The 20,464-nt window shown below is 40.8% G+C and overlaps 2 protein-coding genes across 4 annotated transcripts in view; both read right to left on the bottom strand.

Annotated features, from left to right (window-relative positions):
- Nucleotides 1–8,404, bottom strand: part of LOC115773644 (lysine-specific demethylase RSBN1L-like) — a 40,440-nt gene extending 32,036 nt beyond the window's left edge. Inside the window, exon 1 of the mRNA XM_030720495.1 lies at nt 7,748–8,404. Coding sequence (XP_030576355.1) covers nt 7,748–8,372 — 625 coding nt within the window. The 5' untranslated portion in view covers nt 8,373–8,404. The remainder of the gene's footprint in view (nt 1–7,747) is intronic.
- A 3,699-nt stretch (nt 8,405–12,103) lies between these two features.
- Nucleotides 12,104–20,464, bottom strand: part of LOC115773442 (tyrosine-protein phosphatase non-receptor type 12) — a 49,600-nt gene continuing 41,239 nt past the window's right edge. Inside the window, exons 15-18 of one of the 3 annotated variants that reach the window (XM_030720180.1) lie at nt 18,039–18,092; nt 15,802–15,879; nt 15,378–15,463; nt 12,104–13,669 (exon numbers count right to left, since the gene is read on the bottom strand). In XM_030720180.1, the coding sequence (XP_030576040.1) occupies nt 15,402–15,463; nt 15,802–15,879; nt 18,039–18,092 (194 nt within the window). In that variant the 3' untranslated portion in view covers nt 12,104–13,669; nt 15,378–15,401. Of the gene's footprint in view, nt 15,464–15,797; nt 15,880–18,038; nt 18,093–20,464 lie in introns of all 3 variants that reach the window. The other 2 variants (XM_030720179.1, XM_030720182.1) reach the window with 2 other exon arrangements.

Below are 20,464 nucleotides of genomic sequence, written 5' to 3' on the forward strand. Positions count from 1 at the left end.
GTGTTTAAGTGGGTGCACCCAGGCAAACAGAAATTTATTCTTTAAATCTGCATGTTTCCCCTCCGGCTGAGCTAAAAAACCCTTACCTGTCTTTAACTAACACTCATTTTATACATTTTTATTCCTTGCTTCCTTTGATTCTCTTTATATTCTTTCATTTCCCCATAAAAAAATTCCTTTGTTTTCCATAGTGGGATGGGTTTTTTTTGCCATTTCTTTCTTTTTCTTCCCAGAGAACTTTTTTCTTTGAACTCGGTTGGATCTATCTTTGAAAGGAAGCCGCGTTTTCAGACTGTTCACTCTCCTGTGGACGTAGGGAGTGGGAAAGTGAACACAGTGTGGTTGCACTCCCTGTTTGTGGGATCAAAGGAGAAAAGGCTTTCAAAGTAAAAAGGCTTGCAGGAGCATTAGGAGAATTAAACGTACACTGATACACTTTTCCATCATAGTATTTAAACTAGGGGTGGGACTCGATTAAAAAAAATTAATCAAATTAATTACAAGCTTTGTAATTAATTAATCGAAATTAATCGCATTTAAATCGCATTTCAATATTTGACATGAGAAATATTAATTTAAGTTTGGTTGATGAATGAATCAATATACATAAGCTTAAACTTCAAAATTTTGTTTATTTTCCCACCAGTCTACTACACAGACCAACGAAGGGTGGAAGTACTCCTGTGATAAGCAAACTCCTGAAATTAAAGTTAAGCATCATAACTGGATAGTTTTATTCAACATTAATGTCTCACTTAATATAGTTGGAAATTAATCATTCTCTCAGCTGTATTCCTTGATGTTGAAATGTGTCATGCTTGTTTTAACAGCTTAATTTTAATAAAAGACTTAAAATTAAACCACAAAAAGGAGAAAAAGTTCGTTCTCCGTTTAACCAGCTGCTTTTACACAGCTGTGCTTCACACTCACGGTTGCTAGGAGACATGAGCTACGCAGAGGTGAGGACAGGTGACGCTGATATGAAGGCTAGCCGCTCACGTCCTCCCTTTGCGGTCTTCGTGGGCTCTGAAGGACGTGGGCCAGGTCCTTCGCAGGATGCGGCCCCTGAATTTGGACATTGTGCGTCGATATAATCTGTATGCCGGGAACTCGTGCACTGAGAAACGTTCCACGGTGTAAAGTGCGTTAAAATTTTTAATTCGTTAATTTCCCCGTAATTAATTAATCGAAAGTCCCAGCCCTAATAAATAAATATATATATATATATATATATATGTATGTATGTATATGTATGTATGTATGTGTGTGTGTGTGTGCTTCTAAGAATTCTAAGAATTGTTACAACAAAAGGAAGAATTCTACCAACACACTAACACATTTCAGCAGATTGTTTTTCCTTGCTGCTTAACATGCGGGTGACCATGCCCCTCATGCCCAATGCCAAGGACATCAACAATCCCTACGCAAAAATAAACGCCACTAAATTTGTAGACAGTACAGATTGCCTGGTGGAAAAACAGCACGTCTCAAAACGACAACTTAGCTCCACAGGAAGCAGCCTACAAAAGACAGCTCACTCAGATCTGCTGCCAGATTTTTAAAAACATGCAAGACCATGCCAGAGCGGTAACATTCATAAGCCTTAAATTTAGAGGAAATGGCAATAAATTAGCCCAGGTGGCTGATGTGGCCCGAAAATATACAGCGGAGCATGCTGATTTTCTCAGCTTGAGAGAAGGGGCTTCCCCTTGAGTAAAAAAAGGAACAGGATGAAAACAGGGTTTTACACTGATGATACAGAAAAAGATGTCAAGGCTCAGAGGGTCATAAGTTCAAAGTGATGAGTTAAATGTAAAGCAAATTTCATATTGCCAAGGCAAAACAGCACATAACTCAAGATCTGAATGAATTAGAAATGAATGGGATCCATGTAACTGAAGTCCCCCTCCCCAATTCTGTTTTCTGACTTCCTTGAAGCAGCCAGTTTGGAAGGGAAACACAGCAGGTGATTTTCAGTCTTTGAATGATCACAGAAGAGATAAGACTGAAAGACATAGAGCCAGAAGCAAGCAGTTTGTAAACTTCAACAAGTCTGCTACTCATCTGCATCTTTTTTGTTTTTTTCTTGTTATGGAGCAGCATGGTGCTTAAACGCTGCCCTCATCATGGATGGATGGATGGATGGATGGAATGAGTGGCAAATTTTAACCCACAAACATGTACTTTGTGGGCCTTTAATTTGGAAACATAATATGAAAGTAAAATGTTGCATGGCTTCACTAATTATACTTATTTTGCAGAAATAAAATAAAATAAATCAGCTGATTTTGACCCATTATGCTTAAACATCAGGATGCCCCTCAGCAGGATAGAAACTTCCATGTAAATCATACAAAGGCTTTAAATCCTTTCACAATTTATATAACACCTTTTAAGCATTCATTTCTTTGTTCTCTGTATCTAATTTTAATACTGACATTCTGTTTCTTTCATTCCTTCTGCATCTTCCCATTGTTTTTTTGGGGAGGGGGGGTAATTAACAGGATCATGCAAATCTTGTTTTTGTGGAAGAATCCGAAGGCTTCAAAGATTAGACACACTGAGCTCACCACTGAACAACACAGTTTGAGGAGAATTTTCATGTGAAAATATGCGGGATACTTACAAGCTCACATTTTCAGCAGTAAACATGCTCTCTGTGACATGCTGAGCATAACGGGAAGAAGAAAAAGCCTGCCCAAGGCCAGGCGTGTGTGCACATATTTTAAAGAAAGAGAAAAAAAAAAATCAAAATGGAAAATGTTTAACTGGGAGCTCAGCGTTTTATCTGTTTCCCATCAGCATCGTCAAATCAAAAGGACAACCAAAAAGAATTAAAAAAAAAAAAAAAAAAATGGCTGGAATCCCTGCAGGGCTATAGGTACACCCGTCTCTTAGGAAAATCCTGCTTCTCCAGATGGTCAGTCCACCCCCGCTGATGCGGCAAATCCGTGCTTCACCAACCAAAATTATTTCGCGGTAAGACTCATACAGTGTTTGTTATTGTATTGGCATTGCACATGATGCACTAAGGATCTTTTAATTTTCGTGAGAGAAAAAAAATAACCAAGAGTACTTTTAATTGGGCGCTGATGGCAGTTGAGCTTCATTTTCTCCTCAGTGTAATCAGCACAGATGTGCAGATCCAGACATATCTGGTGGTTCTTTAAGCATGGTAAATTTACATTTGCACAAATAAACCAATTATGGGCTTTTAACACTAGATATAAACACAGAGAAGTCAAAGCAACACAAAACAACTGTAACACTTGCTAAAAACAGGAGCGGTTGCATGAATTTTAATCTATGCTTTATGTAGCACGTGTTCGAATGACCATAATACAAGGCTTTTGCACAAACAGATACGCTTAAGGACTTGCTAGTAATTCCTGCTTCTGCAGGTTAAAGTGGCAACAGACAGGGGTTTTGCTTTAACTCATCATTATAAAATAACTATTGACTGTAGAAGGTGATAACTAAATAATACCTATAGAATCAGCATTTAGATTTGTCGACTGTAAGCATTAATATAGGAAATCTCATGAGAAATGAAGCCTCGATTATGCAACTAAAACAGGAAGAGGACAGCGCTTTTGTTTTCTCTGTTAATTATACTTACCAGCCAAGGTAACTATGAAAACTCTTAAATATAGGAGAGAGTGACAGAACCTAAAAGTAAACCATGGCCATCAACTCGATGGACACGAGGGAGTTCAAAAGTGGGTTAGTATTACTAATCTGAGATCAGCAACTAACAAAGCCTGACTACTTATAAACCTAATTAAACCAAGTTAAAATGTCAGCTATTGTCACTTAAGGACAGGATTCTCAATGTGAGGCCTGTAAACAAATCGTGGCCGATGGTAACATTTTGTGCGGCACTATAGTAAACTCGATTTATCAACAGTACATGTCATCCTGTGATACAGCAGCGCAGAACAAGTGTTTCACTTCAATAAGTGCTGGGCAATATGATTAAATAACATACAAGTCCCAATTAATATACCTACTATAGCTCTTCAAAGGCTTCTTAATGTACAGCTTGGTTGGCCACAAATACCGCCCTGCATACAGTGCTAGAAAGAGGACTCCTTTAAACTACTTACTCTTCTTACTTGTGGTACTAATTATGTGGCACAACAATTAGTGAACCACAAGTAACTGTTTCCAGTAGGTGTTGGAACTGAGCAGAGAGACTGAGGATGAAGAGGAAAGACTGGAAGCACATCTGAAGAGGGGAGCCATCTCTACTGTTTGGAGGGTTTTAAAAATAAAAACTGCCTTTGATGCCATTTTTGTGCTACCTTTTCTTTGTATATTAGAATGGTTATCTGGCACTTGGTCATAAAAACTTGGAGAGCCTCTGCTGTTTTGGCAAACAACAGGTCACAAGGCTGAGTAAATACCTCACACAAGGTCAAACCTGTTTTGTGACTAGCCCTACTTTGTAATTATATTTATGCCTTAAAATATTCCTTGTCTTGGTCCACTGCTCACTGCACTTTGTCAGACTCATGTATCCTATTTCAGCATCAAAATGTAACTGGCAGTCCCAGCTCCCTGGCACTTGTCTTTGCCACTAATATGATTACCACAATGATGTGATACCCTTTGGATCCCTGTAGGAAAATTCTTTCCCTGCAAGAAGGTCAGAGTACAAATCGGCCTCAGAGAGCAGAATGCCTGAAGCTGGCAAGATCCACCAACAGATCTCAAACACACATCCCTCTATAGAACAGCAGTCTGGTCAATGTATTCATAATGTTTAGAATTAATGTACATTTTGTACTTCACATTCACACAGTTCCTCATCTTCTACTTAATATAATTACAGACTCCTACTGCTGGCCATTGAGCAGCTCACTAAAGCAATTAGAGGTTCAGTGCTTTACTCGAGAGCACCTCAGAGAAACTGTTGCAGGAATGGTTTTAGTTATCACTACTAAAGGCTGCATCTATATTTAGTTAGTCAGGTCCAGAGATGAAACTCATAAACTGCACTAAGTGACTTTAAGTGGTGTAACTGCCTAATGGAAAATATTCATTACAGAGTTTTAAAAAAATAACACTTTATCTCCAACGCAACTCACATGATGTTTTGTGGGTAATCACTAAAATCTGCATCTATCTGCTTTAAATAAATTCCTGCCAGCCACCTATTTACATATTAAAGTGACATTCAGCGCAGCCTGTTTACAAGACTGCGTGTCTCAAAGTGTTTAGGGCTATGGGCCAACAACACATCTCCTTCTGGTATCCTAATTGTTTGCGGTGCCTGTTCTGAGTATGTCATGACCTCCTAAACTACCCAACTGGAAAAGGGTGACATCATGCTCTCACATGTACCCACACACGTTAACGTCTAAACACTAACACGTGAATACATGTGCGCACGTTGGCAAGCGCAAATGTGCATATGCATAGATTTTGGCAAGCTACTTTGGTGTGACAATGACAAAATGCAGTGAGAAAAAAACACACATACAGTGCTGTGAAACAGTATTTGCCCCCTGCCTCAAGGCACTTAAAATACAAAATGAAGTTTATAAATGAGGTTTTTGTTTTTCATTAAAGGAAAAAAAAAAAAAAGCTATCCAAGCCCACCTGGTCCTGTGTGAAAAAGTAATTGCCCCTTAAACCTAATAAGTGGCTGTGTCACCTTTGGCAGCAAGAACTGCAATCAAGCATTTGTGATAACTGGTAATGAGTCTATTTTGACCCACTCTACTTTGCAGAATTGTTTTAATTCAGCCACAATGGTGGGTTTTCCAGCATTAATGGCCTGTAAGGTCATGCCAAAACATCTCAATCAGATTTAAGTCCAAACTTTGACTAGGCCACTCCAAAACCTTTATTATGTTTTGTTTTTCCTGAGCCATTCAGAGATGGACTCGCTGGTGTGTTTTGGATCAGTCCTGATGCAATCCAAATGCACTTGAGCTTCAGGGCATGAACTGATGGCTGCACATTCACCTTGGCAGAGAGCAGAATTCATGGTTCCATCAATTACAGCATGTCGTCCAGGTCCTGAAGCAGCAAAGCAGCCCCAGACCCTCACACTACCACCACCATATTTGACTGTTGTGATGATGTGTGTGTGTGTGTGTATGCTGTGTTAGTTTTATGCCAGATGTAGCGGGACGCAAACCTTCCAAAAATTTTAACTTTTGTCTCGTCGGTCCACAGAACATTTTCCTAAAGTCTTGGGGATAATCAAGATGCTTTTTGGCAAATGTGAGATGAGCCTTTGGTCAGCAGTAGGTTTCTCCTTGGAGCTCTCCCATAGGTACTGTTTTTGCCCAGTCTAATGAGATCTTTAAGTGCACTTCACTTTGTCAGACAGGCTCTATTTAAGTGATTTCTTGGTTCAACAGGTCTGGCAGTAAAGTGGCCTGGGTGTGGTTAGTGAAATTGAACTCATCTTTCAAAAAAGTGTTGTTAATCACAGTTAATTCATGATTTAACAAGGAGGGGCAGTTACTTTTTTCCCCACACAGGGCCCCATAGCTTTGGATAGCTTTTTTACTGTTAAAAAAAAAATAATAATAAAATCATCATTTCAAAACTGCATTTTGAATTTACTCGAGTTACATTTGTTTGATGACCTGAAACATGCAAGTGTGACAAATATGCAAAAAAAAAAAAAAAAAAAAAAAGTAAAAAAGCAGGAAGGGGGCAAATCCTTTTTCACAGCATTATATCCCGTTTTAAAGGATGCAATAGCGCAAATAAGAACATTTATTTCCCCCCTCTCATTCACCTCATCCACTAGCCACACTCAAAACAACATATTCTCAATAAAGTCCAAGTGTAATTACAATATTGCAACAATAAAGATGTCCGTGGAGAAATTAATGCTTGGGTGGGGGGTGATTTCCTGCATGTACAACTGTAGATGATGCAGTATCAACAAGCCACGGAGCTCTGTGTCTGTTTTCCCCATACAGCCTGGGGTTACAGAGGGGGGCGTGGTGCTCTACCAAAACAACACTTTCCCTATAATGGCGGGCGGTTTTTATATTGTTATGACAGCGGCATGTAGCGCTAATACATCCACAGCTCCACGAAAAAAATAAACACTTGAACGCGCAGGGCTGTCACAGATTAATGTGTCTCCACTGTAACGCTGCTGTGGCAAATTACAGCTTGTTTTTAACGTTTGCAAAAATGTCATTTTTATTTATTGTTTTTACTGCATTTACTGCTTACGTATATAAACAAGTGCGGTTTCATTCAGTCAGTGCGATGTTGCTACGTAAAAATTCTACCGCAGCAAGAGAGCGGCTGGGTGCGATAATGGCCAGGTCGGCAGACCGCCGCTCTGGTTGAGCTCGAGGGTTCACAAGCGGGTGAACCGAGCGACGAAAAGCTGGCAGCCATACTCTGTAGAGACTCCATCGATTGAAACTACTGCGCTTTTACACTCTCTAAACTCGATGTGAACACGTTTCCGAGCGACCAAATATCAATTAGAGAAACGCTCCAGGAATTTTTCATGTTACACGACGTTAAGGGGCGCGTTTTTGAACAGCAGCCATTCCGAAAACGGGACCGTTTACAGGGAAATTAGAAGGCAGGCAACTGCACACCTCCGGGCCACATGTTTGTATCCCGAGTGGCAAAATCTGCGCCGAGCCAAGTCACTATAAAAGGGCAGAACTCCAGTCTGCTTATAATAAACACAAAGTTTATTAATAATACCCTTAAAATAACATATAAAAGAGAGGAAAGCGTCATATTGGCTTACCCTTTGGTGGCAATATGACCTCTCCATTTTCTTTCTTCACTGCAGAAATATCGTTATATCTACCGACATCGTTATTAACGGTACTCCCGGATCCAGAGGTCAACAACAGTTTGTGTTTCTTTTTCTCCTCTCCGCTTCCTTTCCCCTTCTCCCTCTCTTTCTCTTGCTGTTTATCTTTATTTGGTTTCTTGGCTTTGGAGGAAGAAGGCGCCTTGTGGAGGAAGAAATCGCTCTGTTTGAAGACTTTGTGAGTGCTTATCGGTGGCTGGGACCCACCAGTAGCAGCCACCGGAGGGGGGTTGTTGTTCGTCTTAACCGGGCTAAAGCTCCACAAACCCGAGCTGCTCCCATAACTCTGCTGCTTCGTGTGCTGCTGGAGTTTCTCTTTACCGCTACCGTTGCCTCCCACTCCTCCGTCCCTGCTGAGTTTCTTGGGTTTAACGCTCCTCTCCTCGGCTCGGACCTTCTTGGGCGGCGGCGGCTGGCTGAAATCGCGGGAAGACTGGGAGTGGTTGTCAGGGGCTCTCTTCGCCTCACTCGGCTTGCCGAGCGCGCTTTGAACGGAGGGTACAGTAGGAGTAGCAGCAGCTCCAGAGAGGTGAATAGCGCCCTGCGAGTCAGCCATCTTGAGGCTTCTCTATTTACTCTCTTCCCCCCAACGGCCGCCGATGCTGCTTTTTTTTTTTTTTTTTTTTTTTTTTCCGCGACGTTCAGACAGGCAATGAAGGGGCGGGGCCGAACTTGAATTGACAGCCAGGCAGTGAGGAGGCGGGACTCTGGCTTGACTGACAGGTAGCGAGGGGAAAATAGAGGCGGGGCTTAGTATCTGTGCGTTAGCAGCTTGTACTGTGTTCTGTGTGGTTTCTGTACATAGAACAAGTAAAGGTGTCGATTTTAACTATCAGGGGTCAAATAAAACTCACGACAGTTAATTTTTGAGTACTGCATTGCAGTCGTTTATTTTTTATTGCTCCAAATCACAACAAGAGTTATGTTTCAAAGGCAAAGACCCTGCAATATTATAGAAACCATATAATCCAGCAATTTTCTCTGGTGAGTTAGATATATAAAAATTGGGGGTTTCAAGTTAGATATCTCCTGTACTAAACACTGTCTCACATAGATTTTTGATGTCAAAGAAAGGGGATATCCTTAATGTGGTCTTCTCAGGTGCGCACGTACGCGCACACTCACACACACTGTGCTTATAGCTGTAAGCACAGAAGCCCACCACCCAGTGTTCAAACCTTTTGCTTGTAAGGGGCAGCCAATCACAGAAAAGTTAGCTTAAATGGAAAGGGAAGGAAGCTAGAACATTTTTTTTCAGATCATGGATGAATTGAGGGGCTGTAGTATAATATAGTTTGAGTTATTTAAACATTTATCTGCAGGTGTAGACACTCCAGACCACCATTACTGATTTCACCCAGGCCAGACTTATAAGAAAAACGACTATATAATATGTATGAAAAGAGAGAAAAAAAAAGCCAAATCAACAGTTTCTCCACAAGCATTAAACTACTTTGAAGCTTTCAGATGCATCATTACAGAGATTGCATTAATCCAACATCCTAAAAGGTCCTGCACAGACTTCAGTTTAGTCTATATGCTTATGTTTCAGTGTGCACACCCTATATTTTGGCAGAGTTGGTGCAACAGCCACAAACTCAGTCAGAACTTGCAGGGAAGCGTACAGTAAGAGTTTACAGTGTAGGGCTGCACATGTGATTGTTGTAATGGAAATGCTCCCATTAAAGAGATAAACATGTCCTCTTTAATCTTTACAACTGAATGAGCTTATCACTCTCACGCGCACAACACATCATTAGTGTGTGTCATGAATCCTCTGGTGTTGTTTGCTCTTTGATTTACTGAGATGAAAACATTTTCTTCAGACTGGCAGAGTTCTCAGTACAAGGCCTGTCAGCGTGTGACAATCAACCATGAATAGTAAACATGATTAGCAGCTGCACGAGGGGGGGGGGGGGGGGGGGGGGGGGGTTGTAAAGTTACAGCTGGCTGTAAACATTGTGACAAGATTATTGCATGATGCAAACCACAAGCAGAGATTTGATGCCTGTGCATGCAGTGACAGAAGAGATGTGTGCAAGCGCGTACTGAGCAAGTCCAGCATCGACTTTATGTGACTAATATAGCTACACTGAATCTGTATTTTCATATTACAGGCTTTAAAAGAGAGCTGACACAGTTTCTTCTGTGCAGCCTGCTGCTCACATACCCCAACACTGACGGGCTATATTTATAAGCCATTACATAACATGTTAAACTGCTCATTGGGAAAACTGAGGTGACCCAGTTAAGACAGCAACCTGGCTTAATATTAATACTCACAAGCAGGGGGGGTAGATGGTGCCTTCATATTGCATTATTCTGTAGTGGTCAGGAGAATTTCATACAATCAGGTGGTAGCAGAAAATGTGCATAAAGTAAATAAACACTGAGGATGAGAGGCTTTTGCACTTTATTTGCTCATTCCTGCTTTATTATGCTGTGCATACATACATTTTGCATGTGGTGCACTGACACATTTAAAAAGACTGACATACTTTTAAGCTGTGCTTTGTAACCATCTCCTAGTAACTAGAGCACTATAAGCCTTAAACTTTTTTCTTGAAAGTCATGCATATAGTGAGTGTTTAATGTGATGCTGAATCTTTAACTTTTTAAAATTTGTGAATGGAATTCAAGTTGGATCTGATAGGCACCTGTTTTTATTTTGTTTTCAATTAAAATATGCTATATTGCCAAAAGTATTCCCTCACCCATCCAAATCATTGAATTCAGGTGTTCCAATCACTTCTGCAGCCACAGGTGTATAAACCGAGCACCTGGGCATGCAGACTGCTTCTACAAACATTTGTGAAAGAATGGGTTGCTCTCAGGAGCTCAGTGAATACCAGTATGGTACCATTATAGGATGCCATCTGTGCAACAGGTCCAGTCGGGAAATTTCCTTGCTACTAAATAATCCACAGTCAACTGTTAGTGGTGCAAAGTGGAAGTAATAGGGAACGACCGCAACTCAGCCATAACGTGTAGGTTATGTAAAATCATAGAGCGGGGTCAGAGGATGCTGAGGTGCGGTCACCAACTTTCTGCAGGAGGTCAAAAATTCCCATAAACACACTCCTAAGCCTTGTGGAAAGCCTTCCCAGAAGAGTTGAAGCTGTTAGAGCTGCAAAGGGTGGGCTGACATCATATTAAACCCTACTGATTAAGAATGAGATGTCACTCAAGTTCATATGCGTGTGAAGGCAGATGAGGGAATACTTTTGGCAATATCGTGTATATAGGAAACTTGTTCATGCGTTCCAGAAATGGGTTGGACCCCCTTCATGGCATAGATTCGACAAGGTTCTGGAATCATTTCTCTAAGATTTTGGTCCATATTGATGTCGCTGCACATCCATGACGTGAATCTTTCGTTCCACCACATCCCCAAAGATGCTCTATTGGATTGAGATCCGGTGACTGTTGAGGGCATTTGAATTTAACTGAACTCAAAACACAATTTGAGCTTTGTGACATGGTGCTTTATCCTGCTGGAAGCAGCCATCAGAAAATGGTTAACACTGTGGTTATAAAGGGATGGACATGGCCAACAATAATACCACGTCTACATGCCTAAATGCATTGACTTGCTGCCATGTGATTGGCTGATTAGATATTTGTGTCAACAAGGAATTGAACAGGTAACTGTAAAGGTGCCTGGTGAGTGCATCACACAGCTACAAGGGTACATGTAGTGCATGTGGATGAATATAATATCAAGTATTTTTAACCAGAAATGTAACCCAGGAGGACTGGAAAAGACCATCAGTGCCTAAACCAGCAGTTGTATTGGCCATGATTGCATAATTAGTTTGAAATGAGCATTGACTACCTGTGAGCACCAGCAAATAATTACAGTATGAGGTGCCCTCCTGCTGTGGCTCTCTGTGTGTAAAGTGAATACAAATGTGAAGCCCTCAAGGTCTGAGAAAGCTTGTGTGTTTATGACCCCTGCTGTGATTAATTGTCATATTAGTCGTGGTGCGTGAATATAGTCGTCTCGGCAGCACCACCAGGTGCGAGAATGTTTCCTGCTGTGAAAACATCCACACAGACGCACAAAACTCACACTGACTGAAAGTTCATAAGTTCATTCTGAAGTCAGTCACATCTGACATCAGATTACATGGCAGCAGCAGACAGTGAAGTCAAAGTGATGCATTAACCAGTCGACTGCTCTATGGTATAAATGTATGCTTTTGGCTGGGGCGCGCACACACACACACATTCACACACATATTTTCTGATGGGTCATTGCACAGGAATAAAGAAGAGAGGCATATCTTTACTTAAGGTCATTTTTACTGATTGATTTCTGCAACATACAAACATGTATGTGTGTATGTGTCTGTGTGTGTGTGTGTCTGTGTTTGTGTGACAGGAAAGGTTGTGGGCCATGGCTGAATGAGAGTCCCACAGGAGGCGATGAGCAAGCAGCAGCGAATCACATCGCTCACGGTCATAGCGCTAATGATGATGAAAGGGGGGGGGGGGGGCTCTCTCTTAAAGGCACAGGTGGGCTCTTTACTGAGATCGAGGCTTGTGTATGTGTGTTTGGAGTGGAGTCGGGGATAAACAGAAAAATGAGTATAATGAATCATAATCAATAAAGTTATAAAGACAGTTTCTTCTTTTGTGCGTGGGCACACAGACGGGTTGGAAATGACAGCTTTTGCAAAAACTGAGAAAAAAGGGCGGGAGTGTAGGAAGATTAAAGACGCAAGACAGAATGGGAAGTAAGCAGGAAGTGACAGAGGGGGGAAAAAAAATAAAATAATGAAATGCTCCTTGTAGAGAACAGGACATTCATCTCAGTTGCACGTTTTCCACTGAAAGAGCAAATAAAAATAAAAACAAAACAGATCTAAGAGGATAAGAAATGACAATGGAGACGAGAGCAAGCAAGAGGAGAAAAGTTGAGGTTTGGGTTGGCTGGGAGAGGGCAGTGGACTTGTGTCACAACAAACAACCGCGTATACAAAAATAACTTTTCAAATACCATTTACAAAAACAAAACCATTATTATTATTATCATCATTATTACTACAATCTTGTTCAGAGCCCATTGTAGTTATCTGAAAAGGGGGCTGGCTGGCAGTCTTTGCTTATCTACTGCCAACCATTTAAAACTTTTTTTTTTAAACCTGCTAAGCATAATTAAAAAAAACAAAACAAAATTAACAAAAACAAACCTGAAATATTTGCCAGAGGCAAAAACAAAAGGGTAGCAGAATAATTTACAGTTTAAAGGAAAACATTATGTATAGGGAGGATTCATCATCATGCACTGACTTTCTTACATCTTCTGTTAATAGGAACATTTAAGAGATAGAGAAAAAAAAAACTTAAGTATTTTATACCTAAACTGTCCTGTACAGTTATTTATAAAATAATGCATATACTGTATTGTTACGGCAGCTAATCAAGGAGAAGTTGATAAAAAGGAGAAAACAGTAGTCCTGGGTCCCTGGCTGCTGTTGCCTTATTGGATCATTGCCTCAGAAGCAGGTAAAGAACAACACACCATCAGATGCAAAACCAACCTTGTAGAGAAGGCTTGGAGGTTTAATTTTAATCTGTCAAGTCAAAAGTTTCAAGCCTTTCAAGTGATGCGTGACATTCAGACTCCGAAACACTGAGGTTTGTTATGAGCAAACTGGCAGCTAAAAGGAAAAAAAACAAAAAAACAAAACAAAAACAAAAAAACTTTGAGGCCCTCAAATGAATGACCATGAGAGAGAAATCCAACAGAAAAACAGGAAATAAATGGCAAATATGAGTCCCAAGTAGAAATGCCAGAAAAACAAAGAAGAGAAGAACAGAACATTGGCTGTTTTCTCTGACAGGTGGAGTAAGGGAGATGCATGGTCCCAGCAGTGAGAGCCAGAGTCACAGAGCTGACATGTTTGGCTATTTTTGTGTTTAATGCCATTTTATCTGATGTGCGTTGCCTTTTAAAAAGTACTTCAATTAATTTAAGAGGGAACTATACCAGAGCTCACAGACAATCACTGTGTTTGCTTTCAGATCACAGACTGTATATGATGCTGCTTTCACCAATTAGTTTTGGACTCTCGTTTTGAAACCTCAATTTTAGCTTTGTTGTTTATTTGTTTTTTAAGGTCAGACAGGCACATTGTAAAGACGCGTGTCCGCTAATAAGTGCTAAGTAATAAACTAATAAAATGGTAGAATTTCGCTCACCAACACTGAAGCACAAAGTTCTTGGATGGTCTGCACAATAAATCAGATATTAAAAATGCCCTACAAATCACCCACAACACAAAATTGCTTCCTGGGTGGGTACACCTGTCAATCAAAACTTAAAGCCTCACCAATTCCCATATGGATAAGTTAAGCTGATAAATCCACCTACCGTACGCTTGGTTTGGAGGGGCAAATGAGCTATAGAGGCTGTCAATGTGTTTAATGCTTTAAAAGATGGATATTTTAAAATGGGAGTCTATGTAAGCTGACACACTTTTGGCGGAAGCCTCAAGTGGCCACTACAGGAACTGCAGGCCTTGGCACTTCCGTCTTTTAAAAAAAAAAAAAAAAAAAAAATTAAGACCAGGAAGTTGCCACATGCTTATTAATGCCCACTGCCACAAACTCATCAGCAGCAGTTCACGCTAAGTGTATTTAATGAACACTACAATGGCCAAACGATGTTAGCCTGTAACTCTGGCAGAAGAGCACGGACATGTGAAATAGCAAAGCTAACACGGGAATAAATCCAAACACAGCGGTGAGAAACAGGTAACAGTCAGCTCTAGTGCTTCTGTTTCTGCGATGATCCTTTATAATGTAGCACCAGCACTTTGAAAGAGGGAGACAAAGCACCCCGGCAACCTGTGCATACTCAACAGGAAAGGTTGCATCCAGGGTAACAGATTATCTAAGTTTGCTTTCAAGATTGTTGTTCATTCAGTAGGAGGCAGCAGACAACTTCTGGGAGCTTAGGTAAACATCAGGAATCAGCCTCCTACAGTAGCTTTTCTGATTGAAGATAATTCCTGATATAGGACAAAAAAAAAAAAAAAAAAAAATTCTCATTTGGCTTGAAACAAAGGTGTTCAACCTGAACACTTTTTATTTATATTGACCATCTAAGAGTTACTCCTAGAGCCCTCTTCAGTTAGCCTAGAAAGTGAGGTGTCTACAGCTCATGGAGGACAAACATACCCGCTCTTAGTCTACTCTCCAGTCACCAAAAAAGGAGGAGGATAAAAATAAAAAGCCCCCACAGGAATTATCCTTTAATCATTAACAGGAAAATAACCAAACTGATCCCAGGTCAGCATCTAGAGTAGTCAAACCTGCCAACATCAGCAAGCTGAGGAGGAGAACATGAGCTTTGTTCTAGCCTCTCGACTGTTCTGCTCGGCACAGTGGCACTTTGCAGGAAGGAGCGAGGAGGAGGAGGAGGGTACTGGCAAACAGTTACTCAGGTGCTTCTATGTAAAAATGCGCTGACTGTGTAGCAATAAACTTGGTTTTTGGACCAGCCAGGTGAGATTGGTAGACTCCATCTCCTGACAAGGGAGGATGGTGGTGGTGGACGGGCAGCCGGACTGTTTCATCATGTCCACTCCAGCGGGGGTTCTCGAGGACCTTTGGGCTGAATGCAGCGGTTACCGAACCCTGAAAGGAGAAAATTTCTTAGCTCAGTTTGTTTTTTACCTCAATAGATTTTTTTTTTTCCCCCTCCAGAGGAAAACCTGCATGGTTTCAAAAACCAAACATTTTCTGCACATGCAGCTCAAAGCAAGCTTTCCGATCAGCAAAAGCAACACCACACGTCAAAAAACGATGACATTAATAGAAACGATGTCAGCTACATTTCCTGCTCTGAGACGACAGACTCGCTGCTATTTGTGTTCTTTCAAAAGTCTTGACTAGTGGAGACTTGAACAGCAACAGTATTCACTCATAGAAAAACAAAAGCTGTCTACAAGAGGTGACACAGTGGACTTACCCACCCAGCTCTGGCTTGCCGTCTGTTGTCTTGCCAGCCGATGAAGGGTCAGCTGGAGAGGTCTTCACACAGTCAGACACATCTACACATAAGCAGGCAACAAAAACACAATTCAGTAGGGTGGAAGTGTTGGAATAACAGTGGAGTATATGCTAATCATAATTCAAGTAAAACATATTTATGAAGTACATTTTAAAATAAGTAGTTTATTAGAATATGCGAATATCAGAAAATGAACAACTAAAGTCAAGACAGAAAACATGCTTAACAACAAGAGAACAGGAAAAACTCTTGCAATATTGTTAACCCTTTTACTCCGAATGCATCGGCCGTGGCACAACATACTTCAAAAGTGCCGCCGTTCGTGGACTTCCGGCAACAAATACTGTAATACCCCTATATGGCTGTGACGTGCAATTTCTGGGCTTTCAGGAACCATTTGCATTTTTTTCGATAGGACAAACGGTTGCGGAGTTACGGTAAAAAGCCAGCTGATCAACGTTCCTTTGATCAGCCGACTCGGTGCTGATAAGCCACGTCTCAATCAGCTGTTCGCCGCTGTTGAGGGCAAGTAACGGGCGCTTTGGCGGCGATCGCCTGGCGTTAAAGGGTTAAAATAACAGAAAGTAAAGTGAAAGAAACTAAATTAAATCAAATCAAATCTCAAATGCTGAAATATCAACGTCATTAACAACCAACAACCATAGAAACATACAGTATATAATGACCAGATATAGTTTACAGTATTTAATGCTTAAATTAAAAATATACCAGTCAATAAAGAAACAAGTTCATTGGTTGTGGCTGCCTCTGATGAACACGTCAACCCAACATTTCCAAAGTATGCTCGATAGGAGACATAATGGGACTAAATGGTTCTGATCCACATGGAACTGTGTTGTACAGGCAGTGTGGGAGGCAGGCATCGTCTTGCTCAAACATCTGCAGGGTGGGTTGCTGCTGCAGGTTGGAGCACCGCATCTTAGTATCTCTGTCCAGTCAGATTTCCTCCAGGAACAATCAGATCAGAGATGGTGCTCTCATGGACGTGCAGGACTGCAGCTCAGACACATGCCACCATCCAGCATGCCAATCATCCAGCCTCGATCAGCAGCAGCACGGCAGTAATGTGCACACACTCATTTTGCGTGTTCTGAGACCACCAGCTTGAGAATGCAAGTGATTCACACCAAGTGAACTAACATGGAGAATTTACATTAATTTTAGGCCCAGTTGCTAGCCCGTCCTGACCCTTTGTGTACTCTGAACATCTACGGTACCCTGCTGATTCACACCATAAATGAACCGCTCTGGAGTTCATTTGGAACCGGACCGGAACCACCTCCTCCAAAGGCTCTCGGTGCAGTGATTTTGGTCCGCACCTGAGTGCGATTACAGTGTTCACACCTGCACAAGTGAACTACACCAAGGGGGGGGGGGGGGGGAATGAACCAGAGCTTGATTTAAACGGAGGTGTGAAAACAGCCTAAGAGATTAAAAAGCTGTAGCAAGAAATGGATTTAAAGACTGAAGACAAAACAATTTTTTTGATAGTATTTCATTAACAACTTTACTTCAGTTTGCACTTCAAGTCCAGATGCTTTGATGAGCTTTATAGCTCACCATGTCCCATATGATAACATCTGGTTCATTATGTAGTGTTACATCTGTGCATACATTCAAACATTTTTCTGCCATGAAAGTTTGATGATAAAAGCCCAGTTTTCAGCAGGAGTTTTTCATGAATCCACAGCCTTTTGATACTTTGCTATAAATGCTCCTACTGAGTTATATTCATAAAAAGGTTAAAAAAAAAAAAACCAAAGTCCCCACTGAATTAAAGTCAAATAAGCTGTCATAGCCACAGCAAAACTACTGAAGCAATAAATTGGCATTTAACCATCATCACACAATCCTCATAGCACAGATAAGCATATGCACTCATTTTAATTGCAGCTCTCTCTAGACATGTTTTATCATTTTCCCCTCTTTGCCCTCCTCCTGTATCGCTGTTACTCTCTCATCCTCACAGCGGGTTTATCCAACTAGCACTGTCAGTTTCATCATCAGCGGGCTAATTTGTAAATCACCGAAGGTCTGTTTCCCGTGCTGCTCTGCTGACCAACTATTGTGAGCACATAAACACGGGGCACATGCAGAGAGGCGGGGACGAAGAGTTCAAACAAAGGTGAGAGATGAAGGAAGAGAATTAAAGCGCATTAATGATGTGCGCGTTCGCACCTTTCTGTGAACTGCTCCACTCGGCTGACGCTGACGTTCTCACTTCCAAAGGGTCTGACGGAGAGGAAGACAGTCGGTGAATTTAACACAGAAAGGACGTTTGAAGACTAATAATCAAAACACATACACACACACAATTTAACACAAACACATTCCTGCATTCAGACACGCTCAAAACCACACTGTACCCTTTTTCATTACTCAACCCTCAAAAAGGTGCTTCAAAATTTTGTGTTCACTTGTGTGAAACATTTAGAATTCATTGAATCATAATGACCCTGGTGAACACAGGTGACAGCCATCGTCTCTCCAATATAAGACTAGAAACCCTCTTAACACACTTTTCTTTGATTTAACACACCTTTTTGCCCTTTTACATCCGTGCTTCTATTTCTAAATCACCTCCCAAAGCTGCAACTACGACTGAACCTCTGCTGGAACAACCGATGCTGACCTCTAGTGTTGCAAAACTGATAAAGCCTCTCTCAGCAATGTGCTCATTTTTAACACAAATGTCTCCCTTTTCATCTCATATGCTCCCTTGTGGGGAAATATTTTTAATACCGTTTTCTTCAACTATCAGAGGAGCTGCGCAGGGAAAAAAAAGAGGAACAGCAGAAGGCAGCCGGATGGTTGAGCTAATAACGAGTCCATCCTGTGAACGAGAGGCCTCCTACCCGCAATATGTGAGTCCATCTGGCTGTTTGAAGTGAAGATGACAGAGTGAGGCCCTACCTGTTCGTATGCTGTACTAGGCAAGAGAAGCAGAACACAGAAAAACCATCTTCCTCTTGTTTCAGCTCACATCAGAGGCTGCATCGAACATACACTGCTGACTGGCTTTGTTCACAGTACCAAGTTTGCAAATATGGCAAAACCACACACAGCAGCCATCCCCTGCATCAAATGGCCTTTATTTTTTGTCTTTAAAACATGAATTGACATCTTTGATCCATCTTTTTGGGTTTTTTTTTTTTTTAAGGAAACAACGGTGTGGCTGCCCAGAGAATCCACACCACTGAGTGCACACCTGTGGATCTTGACCAATGCAAACGCACCTGTGGCCAGTATGAAGGACTCAGGGGTTCTCTCGGGGAGGGGGGGAGGGGAGTCATCGCTGTCCCAGCAGTCTGGGTTAAAAAGGTCAGAGGTCAAATGAGAAGCAAGGTTAACTACTGGCCGAGAAGAAAAACAAGAGATCGGCAGTCAAATGAAGGAGAGACAAAAAGGTAAAAAAAAAAAAAAAAAGCACTTAATTAACTGTATTAGCCAACTCTAAAAACTGAGTCAAGTATACTAAATATCATCCAGCCTTGTTTGTATATTATTACTTTAATAAACATATAGTCATTGGTTCTATTTGCTATATTTTGTATTATCATTACTTTGGCACATAAGATGACATTCACCCACAGTGGTATTCGTTGTGTCCCACTCATTTTGCAGACCTCAAGTCATCTGGGACCCAGATTCAGTTCAGCATGACTAAATTTGTGCTTAAAGACTTTAAAATAATTAATGAAGATTTCTCTGTCTGGTAAGAAAAGATGAATAAATAAAAATAATATCCAAGATGACTCAATGGTTATCAGTTATGGGGTGCTAACCAAGATATTTAAGTCTTAATTATATTTCCTTAAAAAGCTCTTGTTCAAATTCAGCATCATTATTATCCAGGGACCACCATTGTTATGATTAACTTGAAGAGGTATGTAAAGAGAAAAAGATGTTTTGAAGCTGGTTCAGTGCAGACTGAGTGAAGAGCAGTTCTGCTTTACACAAACACTATGAATTATTAATTACACACTTCTCATAGCTTCATAGTCAAAAAAAAAAAAAAAAAAAAAAAAGAAGAGGACTTGCCAACAACACATTTTAAATGAAGTTATTAACTTCATTAATAACTGCCTGGTTGAACTCTGAAGGAAACCTGACCCTTTAATGTCTTTTTTTCCTTCCAGTCATTGAAGCTGAAATGGACCACGGCAGCATAAAAGGGTTTAGATACTGCTTCTGAATAAGCTTGCCTTTTTTTGAGATTTTAAGGACAACAAATATTATCCTCACTTCCCAGTTGTGATATTTTGATCATAAAGACTTCCATTAGAGTCTCCACCCTGACCAAACACCTAAAACATTCATAAATACTGTTAATTACTAATTTGTTCTTCTCACTATCAGCCAATATATTTTTCTTTAAGACACAAAAAACATTCAAATTTTTCTAAGGTTTGTTATGTCTACTTTTGCCTGCATCTGCTATGCAACAGTCATAACATGGCTTAAGGGTGTTTCTACCATCTCCTTTACTTTTTAATTTAATCAGCTGTTATAAATCCTAATACAGATAAATCAGCAAATAGGCAATACCAACCAACAATATCAGTCCACTGATAAATTGGTTGGGGTCTACTAAAAACAGGAAG

This window comes from Archocentrus centrarchus, chromosome 23 (genome assembly GCF_007364275.1).
Source record: "Archocentrus centrarchus isolate MPI-CPG fArcCen1 chromosome 23, fArcCen1, whole genome shotgun sequence".
NCBI classification, from domain to species: Eukaryota; Metazoa; Chordata; class Actinopteri; order Cichliformes; family Cichlidae; genus Archocentrus; species Archocentrus centrarchus.